This window comes from Abrus precatorius, unplaced genomic scaffold, assembly GCF_003935025.1.
Source record: "Abrus precatorius isolate BTA unplaced genomic scaffold, Abrus_2018 Scaffold9, whole genome shotgun sequence".
Lineage (NCBI taxonomy): Eukaryota > Viridiplantae > Streptophyta > Magnoliopsida > Fabales > Fabaceae > Abrus > Abrus precatorius.
The window spans coordinates 22467839-22492563 of NW_020874439.1; the positions used below are offsets into that span (position 1 = coordinate 22467839).

The 24725-nt window shown below is 30.8% G+C and overlaps 3 protein-coding genes across 6 annotated transcripts; 1 reads left to right on the plus strand and 2 right to left on the minus strand.

Annotated features, from left to right (window-relative positions):
- The first annotated feature begins 289 nt into the window (after positions 1–289).
- Positions 290–3259, plus strand: LOC113850368. Of its 3 annotated transcripts, XM_027480891.1 has the most exons (3): positions 290–502; positions 686–733; positions 2707–3259. In XM_027480891.1, exon 3 carries the CDS (start codon positions 2723–2725, stop codon positions 2921–2923), a length of 201 nt encoding a protein of 66 aa, XP_027336692.1. In that variant the 5' UTR covers positions 290–502; positions 686–733; positions 2707–2722; the 3' UTR covers positions 2924–3259. The 3 variants fall into 3 exon arrangements, with proteins under 3 accessions (XP_027336692.1, XP_027336691.1, XP_027336693.1); XM_027480890.1 differs by lacking the exon at positions 686–733; XM_027480892.1 differs by lacking the exons at positions 290–502; positions 686–733 and adding an exon at positions 896–1286.
- Positions 3260–8697: 5438 nt separating this feature from the next.
- On the minus strand, positions 8698–11747 carry LOC113849566 (protein indeterminate-domain 11-like). 2 transcript variants are annotated; one of them, XM_027479563.1, is made up of 3 exons: positions 10909–11747; positions 10419–10815; positions 8698–9912 (listed from the first exon to the last, which is right to left on the minus strand). In XM_027479563.1, the coding sequence occupies exons 1-3, from the start codon at positions 11105–11107 to the stop codon at positions 8976–8978; spliced, it is 1533 nt and encodes a 510-aa protein (XP_027335364.1). In that variant the 5' UTR covers positions 11108–11747; the 3' UTR covers positions 8698–8975. The 2 variants fall into 2 exon arrangements, with proteins under 2 accessions (XP_027335364.1, XP_027335363.1); XM_027479562.1 differs by having other exon boundaries at positions 8816–9912; positions 10419–11666.
- A 7135-nt stretch (positions 11748–18882) lies between these two features.
- LOC113849567 (putative hydrolase C777.06c) lies at positions 18883–23462 on the minus strand. Its single transcript, XM_027479564.1, has 12 exons — positions 23243–23462; positions 22907–23034; positions 22661–22773; positions 21935–21976; positions 21374–21429; positions 21174–21250; positions 20299–20418; positions 20043–20119; positions 19881–19944; positions 19710–19760; positions 19588–19636; positions 18883–19242 (listed from the first exon to the last, which is right to left on the minus strand). Exons 1-12 carry the CDS (start codon positions 23379–23381, stop codon positions 19124–19126), a joined length of 1035 nt encoding a protein of 344 aa, XP_027335365.1. The 5' UTR covers positions 23382–23462; the 3' UTR covers positions 18883–19123.
- Positions 23463–24725: the final 1263 nt, after the last annotated feature.

Genomic DNA, 24725 nt, shown 5'->3' on the forward strand with positions numbered 1-24725 from the left:
ACAACTTTTTATAAAGTTAGGACTAAATAAAACTTTAAATGCACTCTCTTTATATTCAAGATTGTAAAGATAATGTACTTAAATTTTTGAGATGTTAATTATTTTGTATTGTTTTCATTTTATAAAATATTTATTTTATTCTTTTAAATATAAAATGGGTAAGTTGAAAAAATTTTAAAACGTAAAAGAACTAAAATACACAAACATACATTTTTGAAAATGACTTGGGGTTAGTCGTTTACTAAAAAATAGATGGGCCCGGTTGGTGTAATAATCCAGGGTTTGAACTTCTTGTTGTAGAAACCAAACAGAGCCGCAGAAAGAAACGACGTTGTCGTTTGCAGGACGCACACACTGACTATATTTCTAGTTATAGGTCCGAGGTAAAAGGGAAACATTGGTGAGGTTTAGATTCATTGGTCATTGCTTCCTCTCTCTTTCCCTCTTCACATTCATTTTAAAGCTTTCATCTCTGGCGTGCATCCTCCCTTTTCAATTTCAGGTTCGATTGCTGTTCCTTTTGCTCCCCTCTTTCGTTGCAACTTTAACTTCATCTTTAACTGTTAACTCTTCATGCCATCCAATTTTATTTATTTATTTCTGTGAGAATGGGCTCTGTTCTAGGCTTGGAATCATAATTATTTAATTCCTATAAAATTTTTTATCGAGATTCGAATTTAGGAAGGAAAATTATGTTTTGGTTTGGGCTTATGATAGATAGTTATTTCAGAAGTTATTACACCATAAGAGTAAGTGTCCATTATTACTCTCCCAAATTGTATCTCTTTATTTTTTAAAAAAATACCCATTTTAATTTTTATTCTGCTACAGTTGCATCATTTCCTTTGTATAAAAAAAGAGTAAAATGAATGTGGTTGGGGATTAAACTGAGATTTTCGTGACGTCAAAGACTACAATCATCCATGCGTACAATTTGAGGAACGAAAATGGTTATTTTTCTCCTTGGCTTGCTAATGATCTAAAGGAGGTGTTTTAGCTACACATGCTTCTATCAACTGGATGTCAAAAATGAGTTTAGAAAGTAAGGTGTTTATACAATGTTATTTTTTTTTTATCCCTTGTAATGTTCGTGAATTTGGCTTGCCCTTCATGGTTCGTTTTCTCACCCATTAATGCCTACCCATGATGATGCAAACCTGTCCAAACCTTGCAGGACAAGGATTTCTGAAATTCTAGTCTAGTTGCAATGCTTATTGAAGCAATGGGAAAAGTGGGGGAAAAAAAAGAAGTTTTGCTCTCCTAGCATTGTAGGGTTTGTTTCACAGGTCAATATTATCAGGATTTGTTTACATTTGTAGCTCATTAGACTGATGACTGCTGAGAACTGTTTTAAAATTTAAATGATGAAGGAAAATGTATATTTTTTGCATTGAAGCCAATTTTGCTTATGATATGTGATCCTTCTGTCAGTTCAGTCTAAGAATACAGAAATACCAACTATCTGTCCACCAAAGAATCAAAGTCGCCATGGATCATAGTTGTTAGTTGATATAGATTCTGATCTACCTTCAACACAAATAGATCGAATCTGGATGTATTTGAGGTTTAAAAATTACTTACAAAGCTATTTTGTAAACCATTTTATTATTGGATAGTTTCATGGAAAGTAAATTCCTATTAGGTGATGGAGAGAGTTAAATTTTCCTCTCGATGCCTTTGTTTTATTCCCTTTTATTTGTCTTACAGTTCTTAATGGGCACCATTTCTTGTCAACTGGTAGCTTTGGATCTTCTTCATGAGGTGGTGTTTTAACTGTATAGGTTCTAGTTAATTACATTATTTCTGAAATTTCTTTTAGAGATGAAGGCATGCATACAGAATCAACAAGGTTTTGGTGTTTGAAAGGATTAAAGTGTAAAAGAGTCATGTTTGTACCAGACAGTTCAACTATTTGCAAAACAAGTATAAAGAATTTAGAAAATCAACATCAATACTCTCTGTTTTAGTCCAGCTTTTGATCATAATTTACGGATATCAAATTATGGAGGCTTCTCTCATGTGAAGTATGTGTTAGTCTTGTGGTTGAACTCTGATTAGAATGTATGTGATGCGACAACAAACCCCACTGGGTGGAGTGAGATACATGAACCAATCAATGCCACTGAGATCTCTCAATAACCAAAATTTTAAGAAAACAACATATCAGAATGGATGGAATGTGTTTTAATTATGATATTATTATATTCATTCAAGTATTGTGTTGAGACCATTGACATCTGAAAGGCTTTAAAAGAGTCTTTTGTGATTTTCATTTTTGGTTTAGGCATTCCATTCTTCAGAGTTCAGATCATTCCATAAAAGCTTAATCTGAGCAAATTTAAAAAGTTTGGCTAGAATACATACTTTCAGAAAATGAAGTTCAATAATTCTCTCTATGGACTTGATATATTATTTCATGCCATTTGTTTTTCGTATGATCTATGTGTATCAATCATTTTTGCCCTTGGGAGCTGGTTTACAGTCCTTTGTAATACCAAAATAACTGTTAATTGCATGATGGTTTTAACTCATCTCAAATCATGAATGTTCACAATTAGTTCTTGGCGTCCATTTAGACTGTTGTTTTTGCTGCTGGATTGATTGAAACCATGGTGATGAGGCATGCTAATATCATCTTACGTACGGTCATGATTCGAGAACTTATTTGGTTCCAAAGGTGACATTAGTTTGACTTGCGTTTTACAGTTAGTCCAACTGAGATATGGCAGTAAAACCAACGGTTGCATTAAGAGCTATTCTTGTTGGAGGCATAGCAGCATTTGCTAAAATAGGAGGTGCAATGAAAGCTGCAGGTGGTGCAAAATTGGGTGCGGCTGCAGCTGCCATGACAGCAGCAGCAACTGCAGCTGTGGCAGGGTCAAAACAAGAGCAAAATGATGCTTCTCAACAACCTCAAAAATAATCATTTGTATCTTCTTTTTGCTTTTTACAACTCTTGACATTGTGTGTTGGTAAGTTTATGTAGCCTAGTTGGATATTCCGAGTGTAAGTGGAAGAAAGAGGCCACATGGGAATTATATTGTAATAAGAATTCAGAGTTCCTGAAGTTTTAGATGAAGCTATTATGGATTTCAGAGACAGACTAACCACTCTGTGAATTGGATTTTGCAAGTCTGATGTAGAAGTGGGCTTGCTGTGAAGTAATTTACAGTTTTTGAATACTGTTGATAAGTTTATTTTTAATGAACATTGAAGAAAAGGGTTTTGTATTAGGCTGTACCCTTTTTTTTAAATAATATAAAATGTAAATTTTATTGTAGCTTTTTTTTAAGAGGAAGTGGATAAGAATTCACTCAGTTCATTCTTGTCAATTGCGGTCATCTATTCGATTTAATTCTGACTAAGAGGAATGCTAATTTGTATCTTCTATTAATTTGGATCTATCTTCTATTAATGGGACTAATACGAAGTTTCTGATAATAATGAAATATCATTTTCTTTTTGTAAAAGTAAAAATGATTTTGAAAATATAAAACCCAACAAAAAAAGGTTTAGTTATTGGGCTTGCGGCCCAGTTCAATAGAGATATATAAAGGTTTTGCTAGGTGGAAGCCACGGATACTAATGGGTATAAAATTTAAAGGGTAAAAATATAAAAATTGATTTTAAAATAAAACACTATTAGTAGCAAAAAAAATTATGATGACAGCAGCAAAAAGGGAAACGTTTTATTATGTATGTAATATAACAGCATACTTATTTGTCTCTTTTTTATATGTGTAATCTAATATAAGATGATGTTGGTTAAATAAACTGGTGTGAGACATTGCTGTGTGGTATGGTTAATGTTATAGAATTAATTCCAATTTCATTTTCCTCCTTTGTTTTCCTTTCCCTTTTTACCCGTAATTTGTAAAATCTTTTGTGATAAAGATTTCTCGAGTAAATAGTATTACAAGTTGTTAGAAAGCAGTAGGTGCAATTAGAAGTCACTCCATTCTTTTTGACTAATACTGTTCAACTAGGAAAAAGAATTGACAAAGTCAAAATTAAAGGACTTATTTGACATATATTAAAGTAAACTATATATTAAGTAAATAACTATATCAACTTATACGATTTCTAACAAAACCTTTGGCAAGAGAATTATAGCTGCTTTTTCTCTCTCTCTTTTTTATTACAATTGAAGGAGGGAACTAATGGATTGGGAGATAAAACCGAGAAGTTGCATAGATGATAGACGAGAGAAGAAAGTGATGAGGGATTAGTCAAACATGCTAAAAAGTTAGCATTGTTTTGGGCAAAGGAAAGGGAGGGAAAGCATCTTTTTGGTCTTTTTTTACAATGACAAGTCAACTAGGATTATGGCTCTTATTTGTCCATCATTAAAAAACTCAAAAACACAAACAAAACCTCTTCAATCATTCTGGCAACTCTCTCAGGCTTTAGAGGTAGCACTACATATTGTTGTCTTTGCCTTCTGCTTCTGCCAGACAAAAAGCACCCCAACAAAGCATATCTACAACCAATACAAACACTAACGGTAGAGGAATATATATATGTGTGTGTGAGTGACCATGGGAGAGTGTGTTTTTTGTTCTTCGTGCTCTAGCTTGCTACCTAGCCCACCACCCTTTCCTTTTTCCTTGTTTATCTGTCTTTGCACCTTCCTTTTCTAACACACAGAAATCTCAGTACTTGCATCAAAATGACAAACATCCATTTACCATCTCATTTAGCTTCATAGTCATTAATTACAATAAAATAAACTAAAGAAATTCCTTCCTGCAAAGCTATAAACATAAACACATAAAGTGTATATTTGTAAACGTAATCTAAATAGGTTAGAAGTTATATTCTATGACATGTCATCAGTATTTTTCATATGATTTCTTTATTTTTCAAACCTTGTTTTTTATATGACTTAACTAGTCCTAAAGTTATGTTTGATTTGGAAGATTAATTTCATCTCCATTTTTTCCACCTTGGAAAACTCCATTGATTTCAATAAGACACTGACTGACAGGGACAGGACAATCATTCCAAAAAAATTGAGCATGCAGAGGAGAAAACCAAAGCGATCAAATTTTGAAACCATTCTGTCCTTAACAAAACTGATTGAACATGCGTAGCGTACAATCACGTTCATTCATCAGAAAAAAAAAATCAAATATATTTGAATCTGAATTAATTTGATTTTTAAAAACTTTTATCTTAATAATATTTTTTTATTCAGTGTAATTTAAATTTATCTAAATCACGCATTTAGATACGGTAAAAAAATTTATTATACATAAAAAAATTTATATATATAAAAACTTAAATTTAAAATTTTATTTAAATAATATCAAATTACTCGTCACTTAAACTAAACTTCATAATAAAATTTTAATAGTAATTTTATAATAAAATTCAGTATAATTTTTTATTCTGTGTCTAGGGAGGAGATTCATGCATAGGTAATTTATTTATTCTCTCCTTTTCATCGGGAGATTTCATAATGATTCAATGGAAACTTTTTGCTGCACAAGTATCTTTCTCTCTCATTTATTTTGTATTCTTTTTTATATGCATATCTCAAACATATATTATTAAAAAAATACTTAGGGGTGTCCTCTCCAATGGCATACACAACATTATTCAATGTTATACCTTTACAAACCAAAGAAATTAGAGGCGCCATAGCCACTTTCAAAGATTCCTTTTAAATATTCCTGTCTCTACTGCATTAACCTAACATATACAAAAGAAAAATAATGTAGGGTAGGGATCATTCATCTTTATCACATTTCCCATATTCCAAAGTTGCTTCTCAAACATGCATTATGCTGATATATCTTGAATAATAAATCCCACGTATATTTTGTTAGCTAAAATATGATTTTTAATAAATTTAAATATTAATAGTATATTTCTTATACAAAATTAGTAAAATATATCAATTAACAAAGTCTACAAACACAAATCCCACACAGAAAATCGAAAAAAATTGGCCAGTGGATGAAAAGTTTCGTCCCTCGGGATTGAATCCCACTAGTACGCACGTCAGGTATCAAAGGGCATCTTTTAGGTTGTAATTTCTCAAAAATACAACATATAATTAAATTAATTCTAATTTTCATATATTTATATAATATTTTACCCTTTTTTTCACGTTATATCAGTATCATATCTTTCATTTATTTTAAATTTCTTCTTTTCATATATCTAGGCATATACACCCTATAAATGCATACAAATCAATTTTTTTGTTATTTAAACAATGCAATGCATGCACTGATGCCTATATATCATATTCACAAAGAATCCGATGTTTTTTTTTATGCAGACCCATCCCTTGAATGAAACTCTATACTGGGAGCACATGAAAATTTTGTTTAATTAAGAAGAAAAAAATATAATAAAAATATTTGCATGTATAATTGGTGGTAAATTTACTTAAAATTACTGTTTTACTTTTTATGATAATTGTAACACATCAATCTTTCCTCTTAAATGAACTACACATTTTCAAGAACTTAAATCTTCAAACTTTATTTGGAGAACATGCATTGTTGCTGAGAACATGTGTCGTGGCCAGGTTATGTCTCGTTTTGTCGTCATGCTTTTGTTTTCATCTTGTATTCGAGTGTTCCACCTTCTCAATTTGTCAAAGACATCATAAGATCAATTAGTTTATAAAAATGTATTTATTTTGGCATTTTAGACTCAGTTCAATTTATGAAAAATTAGTTCATTAATTTAATATGCATCTTGATAATTGCTTATTTAAACGCTTGTTCAATATTTTTTTTTAAAATGATGACTTATATCATAAATTTAATGATGAAAATTATTAAAACAAGTTTAAAATATTTTATGTTAATAAGCTATATCAAAATACTTATTAAAATAAGTTAAAAAGAGTTTATGACTTTCATAAGCTAATTTTTATAAATTGTTTATAAATTTTTTTGAAAAAATCCTTATTTTAGTGGATGCGTCGTACGGCCTAAATAATCTTCATGAATAACATGAAAACATTCCACCTTGAGAATAGTAGTGTTTGAAATGGTGTCAAATTACAGCATATGTACTCGATGAATTGGTAGACACTACACTGAAAATTTTGGAAACGATAGTTGATGGATTAAAATTAACACAAATTTATTTGTAAACGAAGTTCCATCTCTCTAAAAAAAGAAAAAAAATTGCACTAGCCAAAGATCAAGAACAGTATAACATACACAAAACGTATCATTAAAAAAATGTTAATATCACATTTTTTATTATTGATTAAAATTTATAGTATATTAGAGAGTGTATTATTAGCATTGTTCTTAAAAAAAACATACATCTACATGGTTTACCTTTAACAAAAAGGCTTCAACAAAACATTAATTATCTTAAATAAAGGTTACAAATTATCCGAACAAACTTCTTAAACATCATATCCTAGTAATGTATTACCCAACTTAAGTTCCCCATTCTGAAGTTACAAATGATAATACTCTTCTCTCGTAAGAGACTCTCTCACATCGTTTATTGTCACATTATTTTGTCTTTTAGACAACTCCATTTCTTTAATTTGAAGTATTTCAACTCTTCATATGAACTTCTTTTTATAGCAGTGCTATGACTTCTTTTAATGATAGAATTTATTAATCTTTCCATTTTCAAGGCCATTAAAGAAGTCTCATCCCTTCTATCTAGGATTACTAGTTAATTACATGATAGTATTTACTTTTGCATGAGAGAACCACCAATATTAAAAATTTCAATCATTATGCTGCTTTATTTTATTTTGAATTTTTCGCTCAAGAGCCGTTTATAACTAAAATTGTAATCCATCATTTATTATCAGCTTTAATAATATTAAATTAACTATTGGTTGAAAGCAGAAACATGCATGCACAATCCATTCATTATAAACTAGCTAGCTCCAGACCAAAAAAATAAATAAATAGCTAGCTGAATTGATCTAAATGGATTTCTGACACTGATATATCTTCGATCCATTATATCAATTATATATTTAATTAAATAACTCCATTTGGGGGAGGGGGATTGCTTTTAATAACTTGACTTGTCTTTTTAATCTTTTATTTTTTGTTGTATAGATGGTAATATAGTTTTTTAAGTCTAGGCCTCAAGTATTCTGGAATAACTTCTATTTCAGGTGATCCACGGTGATAATAAAGTTTGAAAGTAAATAAGTTTTTCAAAATAAATAAAGGAGAAATTTTTTTAAAAATTGAGAAAGATCGAACCTATTAAACTTATTAAAAAAAATCTTTATATTATAAAATACTTAGTTGTATAGCTACTTTCTTTATACGTATATGATCTGATGCATGCATTATAAAATAGTATTTTATCTATCAATTTGATTTTTTATCATTAAAATATAAAATAACTTTCTATTTTAAAAAAGTTTAGGCAACGAGTGTAAGTATAATAAACTCACAAAATATGAAAATAAGCATTAAAATTGCTATCTTGACGAAAATGAATTTATAGTTTTTCTTTAATAATATATACAGGAACAGATATTATTTTTCCTAAACTTGTCTTAAAAAACACGAACTTGACACTATTGAATAATTTCTCTTGCTTTTTATCTTAATTACTCAAAAGAAACGTTTTCAAAAAAAAATTTAGACTAAATTATTATCCTAGCTTTTTTTTTTCTACTGCAGTAATTAATTTTTTTAGTTAAATTAATTTGATTTCTAATATACTGTAATATTATTGTTAATAAAAAAACGTATTTATTAATATTTTAATTAATATTCTAAAACATTGGTTGGCTGACCTTTATATATTATATAACTCATCTATGAACACAATATTGAGATTCGTAATAAGTATACATAAGGAATGAAAATGTTGATCTCGATTCAGAAGGTCCTTCCCTTTGGGAATTTTGAAAAGATCATATACAAAAGTTAACCCAAAAAAAAGGAAGAAAAAAAAAGTTATATAAAGATGAGATTAAAAGAAAAATAAAATATCCATATATAACATATATGGAGCTAACCTTGCCACTGCTTTTGAGATTGGTTTTGTTGATCATTGATGCAGTTTCCAATGCCAGCAATGCTGAGAATATCAGTGTGAGAGAGAGGCCTAAGACCCAAGAAATCCCTGGTCAACCCTTCATTTCCACCAGCAGCAGTAGCAAGATGGGTGGTGGTGTTTGTTTTAGAAAAGGTGTCATGCAAATGCAAGTTATCATCTTTCTTTGAGTTGAGAATGCCACCAAATGGATCCTCAAAAGGGGTTCCTTCAAAAGCAGAAGGGTTAGAGAAAGAGTTGATAACATCATGAAGAAGGGTTGGAGCAGAAGACACAGCAGCTTTATTCCCCAAAGGTGATAAGCCATGGCCAAACACTGTAGTTGCAGAAGTTGTAGTTGTTGCTGTTGTTGAAGTACTGGTGTCTTCACGTGAGGACAAGTTCAAACCAAAATTACCACTGGAAATGTTACCAGAATCAGCAGAAGAAGACACGTGAGTCTGCATGTGGGGCCTTATCATTGCTGGTGAGGAACCAGTTCTGCTCATGGTTGCACCCATCTGAGCTGCTTTCTGCAACAATGCTGTGGCTGACATGTGTGGGGAAGGGTTAGGGACTGCTCGGTAGGTAGCAAGAGTGGGACCAAGGCTAGGGTTAGGGTTTTCCTGGTGTGAAAATTCTTGGTTTGTGGAGAAGATTGATGAGGATGAGGAGAGATCAACAGTGGGTGGGCCAAGCCAAGGAGGTACTATTTCTGGCCTAAGATTGAAACTTTGTTGTTGTTGTTCTATTTTCAATGGGAAGCCATGCAGATCTTGAGGGTTGAATTGTGTTTGGAGATTCATGTGATGGTGATGAGAGGATGAAGGTTGTGAGGTTGTGCCTGTGATGGCTCTTGCACTCTCCTCTGCTAATGCATCACAGAAAGCTCTGTGGGTTATGAAACTGTCCCTCCTGAAAGTCATAAACAATCCACAATCACAAAAATACAAAACCAACAAATGTTACTAAACTGTTATGTTATGACTTATGACAGTGCATAATTATTGACTCCCTTTCTTTTTCTCTCTCTTTCTTACTTTTCAACATTTTTTATAACTTTGTGAGAGACTACTTAAAGACTGAATATTAGGTGGTGCATTAAAAAATTTTCCATACTAGGAATTTCCACAGTCTCTAGGGAGGGAATAAGGATTATGAGGGATTGCTATATCAATGTAATGAATGTCTCTTTGGTGTATAATTTTCTCCAATGTAAGAAAGGATAAAGAATATGTGAAAGTAGTATTATTGGAATTGGAGTACTATATTTGTACCAATAAAAAATTACTATGTAAATAAATTTATCTTAGTCAACCTCGGATTCAAATCCCATCCTTCATAAATGGATGATGCCTTGAGTGTGGTGCCTTAACTAAACTGAACTCATAATTCACACGACATATATTTAGGTTAGTTACCTTGAGAAGAGGGTTCCACAGTCACATCTGTACTCCCTTGTGCCACAGGTTTTGGAGTGAGCTTTCCAATCTGATTGAACTGCATATTTCTTAGAGCACTTATCACATTTCCACTTCTTCTCACCGTGCTTTCTGCAGAAGTGCTTCTTGATTCCAGTTAGGTCCCCCAGGGCCCTTGATGGGTCATGATGCACACAACTGGGTTCTGGACACACATAAACCTTCTTCCTCACCTCTTTGCTTGTTCTCTGCTTCAACTTCCATGGCAAATTATGCCCTCTTCTATGAAGTTGAAGATTCTGATCCCTTTGAAATCCTTTGTTACAGATCTCACAAATGAACCTGTTGGTGGCCAGAAGACTCTTGGGGGACAAGGCTATAACCTCAGCATCAGGGTCTGAATTTTTAAAAAAATAACAAAAATTAAAGAAAATTAAACACACAAAACAAATGAAGTTTAGACTTTGAACTGAAAAATGAGAAACAAAACCTGGGTTGCCAGGAAGGTTTCTCTTTTTCTTTGCTGGTGGAGTCTGAGTTTGTGGTTGAACCAAGTATTGTTGAGGGTAACTGGTTCCAATTTCAGTTCTGTTGCCAGAAGAAGCACTAGCTTCACCAGATGCAGAAGTCAAATTTGACATGTTCTCCTCCACTACTTGTTGCTGGAACATCAAACCCTTCATCTTCATACACTTGCAAGTTTTAGCAACCTAAGGCTGTGGTATAGACCATAGATCTTGGTTTTTCTTATGCTGTGAAGGGTTCTAAGATCTAAGGACAAACCTTACCCAAAATAGAAAAAAGGAAGAAAAAAAGCTAGACAACAGTCTACAAAGCTTAGAGTGGAGAGAGAAAGAACAAAACAGAAACAAATTAAAGAGGCAAAGGAAATTGATATTCAGCTCAGGAATATCTCTGAGTGTTCAGCAAAAAAATAAATAAACAAAAGAGAAAGAAAGTTGAGAGAGTAGATTTTCTATCTCTATGAAGCAAGCAAGGCAATATCATCCAACACTAGAAACCTTGTTGCTTGTTTGGCACTGACCCAAGAGACAAGTTTTGTTTTTTTGAAAGAGAGAAGAAACAAAGAGAAGTGGAGCTGAAGCAGAAGGTGGTGTAGCCGCAATCAGCATTTATCCTTCATTGTTCAAAAACCATGCTTGATATAATATGATAATATATATTACCAAAAATATGAATATATAATCCAAGGATAGCCACACAAATATGAACAAAAATATAGACCCTGTTGTTTGAACTTTAAACTCATCAGAAAGAGAGAGAGAGAGAGAGGTGTGGATGAGAAGAGGATTCCCTGTGTGTACCTCAGCTAGTCCAAAGCCACAAACACAAGGGGAACCTTACGGCTAACTCTGACGTTACGCTTTCTGTCTTTTCTTCTGTTCTCTTTCTCAACCCCAGAAAAATCATTTCTTTCTTTATTGTATGTTTTTTTTGCTTTTAAAATAAAGTTCAAGTTTTTTGGCTAAAAAAACTTTTGTTCAAATACACCCTTCGTGCCTTTCCCTTCTCTCATAAAGTAAGCACAAAAAAGGGGCAAAAAAAGCAACCACAAAAAAGAGAGTATCATTTGTATATACACGTAGATATATACATGCTTAAATAGAGTGAGTGTGTGTGTGTGTGAGAGAGAGAGAGAGAAGCTCAAATTCTATTATTTAACATCATGGCTATAATTCTACAGTTTTTTACAGTGGCATGATTGATTCATTGATTAAATGCTAACAAGCATGGCTAAAAGCTTTCCCCCTAATTCTTTTTAGTGAATAATCAGTATTTAATCCTTAGTTCTTTTTCATCATTGTTCATTTCATTATGATTGTAGCTATTGACTATAGAAAAGCTGAATTTTCTGACAATTTTTGCATGGCTCTTTGTATTAATTAAATAAAATAGATCTTGTTAGGTTATGGATATAGAAAGGCAAAGCAGCATCCCTAGCTAACATTCAAACCCTCTCTCCATCTTTTTTTTTTTTTATTGCCATCATATCTTTAACAGCCACAAATTTTGTCTCCCTAGTCATTTTCTTTTCAAAATTGTCATTATCAGTAGACAGTAGGGAAAATTTAATGATGCTATAAATTATGATGTGATATCAATTTCAACTTTTGAGCATAAAGTTGATGACTCCTGTTGAGGATTAACGTTGCTTCACTGACACTTATACTAACGTTGACTTATCAGTCAAAAGTTGCAAAAATTTGTGATTTAGTTGTGAGTTGTTAAATATTCATAATCTCTTTTTAAAGCAAATATGTGTTGCGAATGTTAATCGATGATGACTGAAGCTTATTTGGCGTGTTTTTTTTCAGTCATTCAAAAGAATTAAAATTAAAGTTGAGGTAAGCCAGAAGAGTTATTTTCAATGATTGAATATTGAATTTTATGATCTCGAATCCTTTTGCATTAATTCTAAGAAAATTGAACATAAAATTTTGTAAATGCATAGCTTTATTACATTTACATGTGTGTGTGGGTACTCGTAGAACTACATTGTTGTCTGTTTGTTCAGCTTTTCGATGGGTTGTGTTCCCTGCATCGTGAATGGGGTTTAAAATTTTGATATTAGAAAATCATTTTTATTTTGTCTTGGTCTTGTTTTATTTTCCAATCATGAAGTTTTTGCAGGTCTCAATATGCTCACCCAGCTCATCTCTGCCATTACAATAGTATTGACTCAGCAGAAACTTAGAATTAACCGGGAAGTGAATACAATAGCATAATTATTAAAAGTGTGGGAGACTATTCTAATGTTTTTAAATTATAATATATGCAAAGTTTTCCATTTTAATGCCACCATGGACAATTGTCACTCATATATCAATATAAATCAGTTTCAAGTAGCAGAAAGATATCGAAAATTATTGGTGTTAGTTTTTTGTTTTTAAAGACACTTTTTTCTTTTTAAAAGTAAAAACAAAATAAAATTTGTTTGTTAAGATGAGTTTTTTAAAATTATTTTTCTGACTTTAAGGTGTTTTAATTTTTTTCTTATCTTAAAAATAATTTTGAAAATTAAACTAACAAAAAAAGCTTTATTTTCGTTTTCTTCTTAAAATTATTTTTTAAAATTTAATTTTTAAAAATTAAAATACAGAACAAAAACAAACAACTCCTAAATCTCTAATTTTAGTAGCTTCACTTTTAGGCTACACTATTCATTGTGCCTCTAAGTTATGGTGAGATGATATGTGGATGTGGATGTATGGGTTGTGGCTTGACAGGTATTAAATATACACTTTAGTTGTATGGGAAATTATGAAAATAAATTTTTTATTATTTTTACTATTTTTATATAAATTTTTAGAAATAATTTTTTTTTAAAATCAAACATCTCCTTATTAAGGAATTAAGTTACAAGTTTATCGTTTTCTTATGGTTCTTTTGTTTTTTTATTTTTTCCTTTTTCAATTTTCTTACTCATGAATAAATAGATTTTTATGGTTCAGGAATTAATGAGGAATCTCACACTAACCTTGTGTAATCTAACTTTTGTCTGTAATGGAGGTTTATCTTCTCTTATTGATTGCTCGGTTCTAGTTTTAATGAGCTTGTATGAGTTTGACAACTTATAGTTGACATTAGATCTCTAATGGCAAGTGATCATGAAAGATTGGATTAGGGATTGAAAATGAAGCAATACAATATAATTGGGGATGATATAGAATTGAAGATCAACAGATAAGGGATATTAAGGATTTTAAAACCTAATATTTGCTTTAATTGTGATTTTTAAGGAATTAGGATTTTTAACTTAAAGAAAAGAGTTAATTTGTCAAGGAAATTAAGTTATGAATTTGATTTTCAATAATATACTTCTATAACTTGGACATGGAAATGGATTTTTGAGTTGTTTGAGTAAAGGTTGAAAAATCTCATACCTCAACAATTCTTACACAGAAAGATTCACATTCTTTATAAACTTGTGTCAGAATTATCTTTGCTCAAATAGAAATAAATTTGTTAATTAGTGTTATCTTCATTTTCACTTATCTATTTAAAGAGAAAAAATTATACAAACAAAAAATCTATTCATTTAATAAAATTTCTAATTTTTATTTTATTTTATTACACTATCTGTCTTCTTAATTTGTGGTTTTGCTCTTACTCCAAAGTTTTTCCTTCACTTTTTTTAATCCAAAAACTCACCACTTCTGGCATCTTTGTTTGAAATTGTACTTCCCAGTTCGCACCACCTTTTTTTCTCTTTGTTTGACATTTGAATTGCTTAAATAGTATATTTGAAATAAACACTGTTTGTTAATGAATGCAGACACTTCATTTCATTTACTAAGTACAATCAATGCAACTTAGATTTACAAGAGTCTATATGAAAGTAGAGTAGAAGAGTAATCAATTAGGTGTTTGTTTGAAAATAAATTAATAAATATAAATTCAACTTAAAAATTTAAAAATTAACAGTATTTAAATAATCTATATTTAAATGTGAACCTAATAATAATATACATATATTAATCACAGTGGTTAAAACGTAACACCAGTCACATTCTATATTTTAGGCTTAATAGATATTATTTATATCAATAATGGAATGGCGACTCCAAATTATTAATAGTTTTGGTCAGTGGTTGGTGGGCAAAAAAGTTCTTTGAAAGCACGCGTTGTGATATTCTGGTCGATATGTGATGCATGTTGCTGCGTCTGCAAATATATTCTTCATGAATAGTATAAAACATATACACTAAAAAAATCCATATATTAAGGTTATGCATAGTGTTTTTTTTTTTCAAATAAAAATTATTCAGAACCAATAATAATGTGTACTTAACGTTAAGTGTATCCATTATTTATATTTTATAGAGTGAAATTATAATAAATACTGTTCTAAACAACATAGATACACGATACATTTTATTAAACTGTCTTTAAGTATGACAAATCTAATTAACTTATGTCTGTTCTTTTTTTTATTATAAAACTTAACTTTAGTTTTATAATAAGAGAATTAAGGATAATTAAGGATCTAAACAAACATAGATACACGATAAATTTAATACTACCCACCAATTAAAAGTGTTTTTCTGTGAGAATATAGTTTTATCAACATTGGCTATTTTTCATCTTTAACTTGTACATCCTCAAAGGTAGAAACAATGGCGTTTAATTAATACTTTAATGTTGTTGTGTAATTACGATATTCACATGAACCATACGTTTCCAATATCAAATTAATCAAACTTTGTGACAGTCTAGCTTCTAGGATCATTAATCATAAGCATATCTTGTGCTTACTAGTTTGTGTTTCAAACATATAGCATTTGTTTGATTGGATGTTTATAATTGATTTTGGATTAACTTAATTTTGTATAATTAATTTAATTAAAAATATATTTATAATTTTTTTATTTCAAATCATATTTATATCTTTAAACATGCATATTTGAAGTTTTTTTCGTACACCCGAAGATGCTATTATATTACACCGGCAAGTAAAATCTTCTAAAGAATTTTCCATTAATGATTGTAGAATAGAGGATTAGTAATAATTAATCTAAAAACAGTCAATAATAAATTCCACTTTCTTCTAATCAGTAACGAATAAAATTAAGTACTAGGACTAAGAATAATTTGCTTATAAATATAGTGCAAGGATCTCTAATTAATGGCATATTTTCTATCACATTAAAATTCAAACCAAAATAATTATAAAAGTTCATATGTACATGACATGATTAAATTTATCACTTCATTAACTTCTCAAGTCTAAATCACATTAAACCTTATATTAATTACCAATCCATCTAACCCGTCCTTAAGTTGAGGTAATTAAGTCACTAACAGGGTAGGGACAAGTTGATTCATTGGGTAGGTTTTTTTTTTTTTCATATATCTATATTTCTTCATTATAGGTTTGAAAAGGCTGCAACCTCAACTCATCTCTCTCTCTCTCTTAACTTTTACTTTTATTCACATTTTTATCTCTGATTTTATTCTTAATTAGGTGATGTGATCCACTTAAGTATGTAAAAAGCATAAACAACCATTCTTAGCATGGGCAGAAAAGATGTGTTACATGAGAGTATAATTGTCCAAAAGGTAAAGTAAAACTAGTGCTAGTGTGAAACCCAAAACAAAACTCTGTTCTCTGAATACAGAAACACACCTCATGCAAATGCAAGTACCAAGTCCAGAAGTGGTGATGAACACATCAAATCAGTGGCCCCCCACAATCAAAAATCATCAAGGGATTCAGGTGCTCTCCACTCCATTGTCGATTTGTCAAAACAAGTAGTTTCCAAGCACTTCAAAAGAGTTAATTCATGAGTTTTATATATTAAACTTTATATATTTTTAAAAATTATGCTAATGAACGATTTAGTTAAAAATTTATGACAGATTTTACTATATATAGTACCACTGAACCAATATTTGATCATTGTTAATTCTTGGAAGACTCGAAAGTCTCAAGGCCACGTGTTCGAACCTGATATGTTTATCTGCGAATCACATGGCTATTACATTATATATACTATTATACTCCATCATATGCATAACATAGGCCACACCCGTGAAGCCTGAAAACGACAAGTAGTTTATTATCGTTCTCCATGTTTTACACTCAAAGCTAGTAGTAATAATGATTTGGATGAGAGGTATATGAGCGAATAAAGAAGGTATAAATAATTATTAAAAAAAGTTATTACTCTAAAGTACACTATGAATGTACATTAAAAAATATAAAATAAAATACTAAAAAACTATATTATTATAAATAGATAGACACATACATAGAGAGAGTGTTCCATACAGTTTTAAAGCAACTTATTGGGACACATAAATTATTTAATGAATGAAGATAAAGATTCTATTGATTATGAATAATTTAGGGAGTGGTCGTCAAATAGTTGAATTATCATTCTTAATGATTGTGCCTTAAAAATTTATAGGGAAAGAGATGAGTTGTGGGATGTGATATGACGCAACGAAGAGGCAAGTCATACCCAACTTTTCAAAATCTATTTCTTTTCTTTTTTCTTGTTTTTTCAATTACAACTCACATGCTCTCAAACTCTCACCCTGTAGTCCCCACTGCACAATGACTCTACACCCCCACCCTTTTTTTTTTATATCATAGAGTTAGGGATTAAATGAATCTATGAATAATCGTTTCTTTTTTAGAAATTTCTTTTTACGTCCTATTTTAAATATGAAATAGGTGAGGGAAGATAAAGATAAATTTTAATCAATAATAAAACTATATTATAGAAAATGTGTTATGAAGAGTATGATAGAGAGGATGTTGATAACATTCCTTTTTTTTTTCCTTTTTATTATTTATCACAGAAGAATTGGTTTATTGGTCTGAGGATATTTGAATTTTCCATAACATATTAAAAGAATTTTTCACGTTAAAATGTTGGTGTCATTTTATGCTTTCTTTTTTTCTCTATATATTTTGTTAATTGCTCATGGCATATTCTTGTGAGTGGGGAATTGTATGTCTTGAGTGTTTGCTGTCCTCGTCAATATTGTACTAATATTTAATATATTAACAGTTTATATCAATTTTTCATATGAACGAAATTATCTATCAATATAGTGTATCATTTTATATATAAACTTATAATATTTATTCTAATAATTCTTAAATCATTTAAAGATAGAAATGAATCAAACGCCAAAGTGTTATTTTAAATGACACATGTCAGCAACACTATTCAAAACTTTGCAAACTCTATCGCCCCCTCATAAAACTGCAGGGATTACGTGATCCAATTTGTGACCAAAAGAAAACAAAAGTACAAGCTTTTCTCAACGTATTGCTATTTGCTAATCTTTGATTGACTTGTTGCGAAGAAAATATGGTAGGCCATAACCCAACATGAATATCCACGTCCAAACTATCATATAGCACGCCAACTCCACATTATTATTATTATTATATATATATATAACAATTCATGAGTGTTTTCGATATCAATTTAATAAATTATTACATAAGAATTTTATATCATACATTAAACTATGAAAATTATTAACATAAGTCTAAAAGAATTTATAAATTCTTTTCATAATTTCTCAAACTCTTCCAAACGTACCCTATATGTAACTCCCTCCCATCTCCCCAGGCCTTATATATATCTTGAAATGTCTGATTGTACTTGTCACCGTCAAAGTACTGATTCCAACCTATTGACTGTTTCATTGTCCAAATCACTAAAATTCAAACACGACAATTCTGTCGTCCGACATTGTTAGACATTAGGCCAGATTTATCATACATATAACAAGCAGGGTAACCTTATCAATTTGAGGAGTTCTACCAATGAGTTTAACCCAATGGTTTTCTACTTATAATTTTTGAGACCATCCATTTTGAGTTAATGTCATCAATCACAACTTTCTTAAAAACTAACCAGTATTTAGATGTGGATTTAGTTGAATTTTACCCAATTAGCTACCACATAGTACAATCATAGTAAAAAAGTTATTAAATACTTCATTGCAAGAAAATAATCTTGTTACATGTATGGTATCATCCTAGGTGTTTCTTGTCACTAACAGACAAGGAGAAAAAGAAAGAATGATCAATGATGATAGGAAGGTGGTAGAGTAGCGGAAGGAAACTGAAGAATGTATGAACTTGTAATATCATTTGTTTATCAATGATATCTCTTTGAGAAAAAAATAGTCGTCTTATGAATGAGACTGTATGCAAGCTAAAGTCTGACTGGTATACGAAGCCCATCGTAGCTCAGTTGTGCATCAAGGCCCTCAGACTCTAAAAGTTTTGTAAGGTAATCATTCACTTCTTCATGATCCATCAGATGCATCATACCTTCAAATTACCAATAAGGAGAAAACCAAATTTTATTTTTCTAAAACATTGTACATTGATGGTAAAAGTAATTCTGGATTCCCCAGATTTTTTAAGCAATTAAAAATAGAATGTTTTTGTTTTTCCGATGTAGTAAATGATTCTGTTTATTACAAAAAATTTCCATTTGTAATTTTTAAAAATTATCCCTAAGGGTTAATCTTAACAAGATTGATTTTATATCTACCAATTATCAAATTCCATCACCCTTCCTAAATGCTTCCTAAATGCTTAATCAATGAAGTAGATCAAGGCAAGAAAGTAGAGGAAGCATTATGCTAACTACAAGGCTTGAGCTAAACTTACCAGTAAAAAGTGTCCTTTTGGGTTGAATTTTTCGCACTTCCTCTAAGGCCTGAAATGGAAGGTCAGAATAAACTTCATTTCTCCAAGAAAAATTTAACAAATGTGAAACTGACTATTATTACCCTAGGAAGTCCAAAATGTGTGGATGTAGAACGATCAGGCCTCAAAGCATCCTGTAGAATAATACACCATATGAGCGAGAGAGAGGAGAGAGAGAGAGATCATACACTGTACTCCAAGTTATTTCATGTAAAAACAAGGCATGTCTGTGGCAAGATAGAAGGGGGAATCACCAGGATTAGAATTTCACAGTCCTTTAAAAGAGGATAAGTTTCTTCAGGAATTTCACTGACATCGCTGCAAGGTTGGACACAAAATCAGCATATATTGATAAAAAGAGCTTAACTAAATTACAAGCAAGAAGCCAAGAACTTTTCCCCTTTTAGAAACATTACCTTATGTAACATATATTACCAAAACGAAAACCAAGGGACCGATAATCCTTGCCATGCCACACTGGTAAGGGGGTAATCTGAAGTACAATAATAAAAGAAAAAAGAATATAGAGCCAAAGCCCCATCCACAACATCCACAAGGAGAAACATGTCAGAAATTAATTGATTGAGCAATAAGTGAGAAAATAGATAGAGTGAATAGGGAAAAGTATTAAACATTCCACTTCAAGCTATTAAAACTAATAATAATACTTACCTTCAATCCATGTACAAAAAATGGTTCTTCTGATATGATATTAAATTGCAACTCAGAGACTTTGGCACCAGGTAAGATAACACTAGTATCAACTAAATAATAATGGGTCTTCTTCATCACCTGCATATTTCAGAATACATGATTGAATCATTAGAAAAAATCTTAACAGTTGCTTATTGAAGTAGAAAGAAATTTCCCCTAAACACTTCTTCACTTTTCTACTACAGTGGTCTAAATAATGGCACTGATCTTAAAGTGCAGTAGATTATTAAGAGACAATCATAACTATAGTGCAGCATAGGCAGCCTCCCTCTCAGGTTTGATTTTGGAATCTCAGAGTGAAAAATTGTTTCATCATGCGAATTAGAAAAGATTGAAGCTTTGGAGTTATTTGACAGGATCTTCTGATACACAATTGTCTGGTCTTCAGGCTATACCAGAAGAGCAAAATTTGATTTCTTCAGATGGCCATTATGTTTTAGGTTTCAACACAAACAATTTTTTTGTAGGTTAGTTTAGGGAGGTATAATTAAATCAACCATTCATTCCTCCTCAAACTTTAACTACAATTAGCCATATAAATCTTTTTAAAATGCATAATGAATTTCTGTGGTGTAAATGTTGGAGCAGAGATTTATTGGCATTAAGTAGCTATAACTACATACTTCAACAACATCAGTTATAAACCTTCCTTTGGCAATCCCAGAAAAAGAATGAACATCAATGCCACATGCACAAATTCAGAATTTTTCATTAAATGCATTAATTTCTTTAATGTGATGCATAGATATGTAGACCTTTCACCATTAAATCACAATAAGCAAAACATAAAACTGATAACTTGAACTTTAGAAGGAAAGCACATGGTAGATGACCTCAAAGTCACGCTTGGCTACATATATTGGAATATGAGGTTGAACATTGTTTGTCCAATCTCTAAGATCATCAAGACCTGGGGAGAAGAAGAAGGATGCAGAGTTAGTTTATATGACCAGTCAGATTTCTTATTATTTCAGCCAAGCACTATACATGTCATGCTGATATCAATTATCTAAAGAGTATTAATCTTAGAGACCTCCAATTGCATCAGCATGTGAATGAGTAATAATGACCGCATCAATGGTTCTTAGCCTGACAGAAACACAAGAAGTTAAAGAGATATAAAAGAAAAGCAGAAAAAAACAAGTAAGAACACTCTACTTCATAAATTATACTCCTCAAGAAAAAGCATTACAGTGACCAAGAAATGTTACTGATGTACAAGTCTTTTAAGATTATTGTCTCTGAAATTGTTGAGTATCTAAATGCAGTGGAAAATCGACCAATTCATTTTGCATGGGTGTTGATACTTGCACAAGCTTACACTCCTGCACTCCTTACATACTCCCATGCAAGCCATTGGATAACCTTATGTTCCAAATTGTGCATATACCTTACATAAAATGTGCAAGTATCTTTTCCTAATTTGCACATGTCCTGGTCAAATGTTTCACTCTACTTCCAGTTCCTAACCATTGTTTTCAATATTGTTTCATATGTTTTCCTGAAAAGAAAATCAAAATAAAATATGGAAGAAGAAGCCATCTCAAGTAACAACATCAATAACAACTGAAGAATTGAACAGGTAAAAACTAACCCAAATGCTGGAAACCACCGAAGAGCACTTTGATAGAAAAATCTGTGACAAGTAAATTAACTTGTTATCAGCACCAAAATGAAGAAATCATATGACAGAATCATATCTGGGTTTTACTTGAAACTGAACTCAAATAACCTTAAATCCCATCTTACAGTTTAAAAACTTAAATATATCCATGGTTCATAGTCTTCAGACATCAGTATATCTAAATAGGCAGTATATATCACATCATGACTGAGCAACGAAGTCTTTAATAGAATCCAGTCCACACAAGCAAGACTATCTTTTATAGAAACAAGAAAAAACTCGTTGACAATTGTAATTCTGTCATGACCAAGATGCATACTGCACACATCCATGTTATACATGCTACCAGCTCATCACTTCAAGTCATTGAAGGATTTTCTACTAACTTTGATCACAATTGGTGGAAAATCTTTCAATTCTTAATAAATTGATCTTGGTTTACTACAGTATGCAATATGAATTATCCTTGCAACATGTTCAAGGCAAGCTACAGTTGCTAGCTCTTAATTTGTCCATGTTCCAGCAAAGTTTTGACAAGTTCAAAAAAGAAAAGAAATTCAAAACTGAGTCAAACCTAAAACCATCACAAAATCACATACTTAGACTAACATTAAAATAAAACAAAGATAAAGCTCATCCTAATTCTTAACTTAACATAATTGCAATGAATATTACATAGGGCAATTAAGAACATACTTTCCAGCATCTATAAGAATATTGTGTGTTCCTGAGGGGCTAGGATGACGAATAAGAATGCTTGTGTTTAGTCTCCTATTCTTATTACCTGGTTGAGCAGCTTTTGAACATACCTACAACAACAATACCACCAAAAGTAAATAAATAAAATCTTAACAAACAATTTTCAATTTCAACAAACCCTAAACATTCAGTTCCATAATATTATAATCATCAATTATAACAACATGATTATTTTGATTGTACCGAACAATTGTTTAAAGGATTAGTCAAGCAGCTAACACGCGGAACCCCTTCACTAGTTCCAGTCCCCAAAAATACAACTTCTGCTTGATCAGCAGGCAATTCCAACCCTCCATCTCCATTGGAAGAAGCTGTGGTCAATCAAAAAGTCAACACAAATTTAATTATATATAAAATTACATAGAAATGTAAACTAAAAAAAACTGTGTGCAATATATATTGGTCAAGAGCAGACAATTTTTGCAGTGGACAAGTATGCCTCGAATGGAGAAAGCACAGGTTAAGGATGCAATATAGAAACGTTGTTAAAAAGAAAGAGAGAAAGGAAGAGGTGCTTACATGAATGGATGGAAGAAAAAGCACTGGTGGAGGGGAGTGAGATGGAAGAAGAAGGACGGGATCGCCATGAAAATGGAGAGCGATAAGGGGCGAAAGAGAGAAAAGAAGGAGAAAGAAGCCGAATGGAGGCAACAACCATTGATTCAGTGTGTGTGACTCTGAGTAGTGTGTTGTGTCAGTCACATAAACAATTACCAACGTGTTTTGTTCCTCGTCCCCTTTCCTCGTCCGCTTTCCGCTGTCTCGGTTAGTTACCAAGGGAAAGGGAAACATAGCTACAAAGCTAATTTATTAAATTCAATATTTATTTATTATTTTACGAATACATTTATTTAAAGAAATATTTTATTGAGCTTTATTATATCTTTTTTTTAATTTATTTTATAAATTAAGTATTATATAAAAAAAAAGTTCATGCACATTTAATATTTTTTAATTTAATAATTAAGAAGATCTGTTGACATAAAATATAAAAGGATTTAAAATTATTTAAATAAATTTTATGTTGTGTGTATGAAAAATATTTTTTAAAAAAATTTGCTTTAATGATCATTATATTTTAAATAGAATAGTCTTGATGGCAGGAAAATATTCTTAATATACACCAAAAAATATCTATTATTCACTTTAAACTGTTGAGATCCTTTATATAGTACCAACAGCTAGGCACGAATTCAATGTGACGAATAAATTCATCTTACTAGTAAAATAATGGATCTAAACAAAAAAAAATTAACAAAAATCAAAGGATCAATGATTATAACTGTCTGGTAATTTTCCTCTCATACCATTTTGGTTTTATTTGAAAATTGATTTTTAAGAGAAAAAGACGATTTATTTTATCATAATTTTTATTTTAAAATTTTTAAATAAGAAGAAAATGTTTTATAAAGCTTCCTAATTTTATATATTTAAGTTCTCTTAATACGAAGGATTAATTATTAGTTCTCTTTTCTCCTTTCTTTCTTTATCTTCCAATTTTATTTTATTTTTCTCTTCCAAACTTTTAAACAAAATTTTAAAATTTCTTTAAATTATTTTATCGCCCAAATAAAAAATTTTAAAAATATTACATTTTAAGTTTTAGAAAAAATATCCATACTTATTTAAAAAAAATTGAATGTTAGAAAGAATTTCTATAAACCTTTAAAAATCATCATTAAAACTAGGACAATATAAATTCTGGTTTTGAAGTTTTTCAATGTGCCAAGTTTTTGTAAACCTTCCAACATTTCTCATAATTTTTTGTTTTTAAATTCTTTCAAGTTGAAAACTTTTTTTTAATAATTTCTCTTCTCCCTTCCTTTCTTTCTTGTCCACCATCCTCTCCCTTAAATCTTTGAAACAAAACTAAAAGAATAAAACAATTAATAGTTTGAAAGGTTTAATTTTTTATTTAATAAATATTATTTGCTCAGCTTCCTTTGAACATACATCTTCCATTGGCCAGTAAAATATTATCATCTTGTGTGTAGGAGCCGGT

What these genes read in the sequence shown, in the direction of transcription:
- LOC113850368 (XM_027480891.1), top strand. Translation starts at nt 2,723, where the DNA reads ATGGCAGTAAAACCAACGGTTGCATTAAGAGCTATTCTTGTTGGAGGC.
- LOC113849566 (XM_027479562.1), bottom strand. Translation starts at nt 11,107, where the DNA reads ATGAAGATGAAGGGTTTGATGTTCCAGCAACAAGTAGTGGAGGAGAAC. An exon ending in TGTGGAACCCTCTTCTCAAG is followed by an intron (nt 9,913 to 10,418) that starts GTAACTAACCTA and finishes TATGACTTTCAG; the next exon opens with GAGGGACAGTTTCATAACCC.
- LOC113849567 (XM_027479564.1), bottom strand. Translation starts at nt 23,381, where the DNA reads ATGGTTGTTGCCTCCATTCGGCTTCTTTCTCCTTCTTTTCTCTCTTTC. An exon ending in CGGTGGTTTCCAGCATTTGG is followed by an intron (nt 21,430 to 21,934) that starts GTTAGTTTTTAC and finishes TGTTTCTGTCAG; the next exon opens with GCTAAGAACCATTGATGCGG. An exon ending in TAGCCAAGCGTGACTTTGAG is followed by an intron (nt 20,419 to 21,173) that starts GTCATCTACCAT and finishes TGAAATATGCAG; the next exon opens with GTGATGAAGAAGACCCATTA.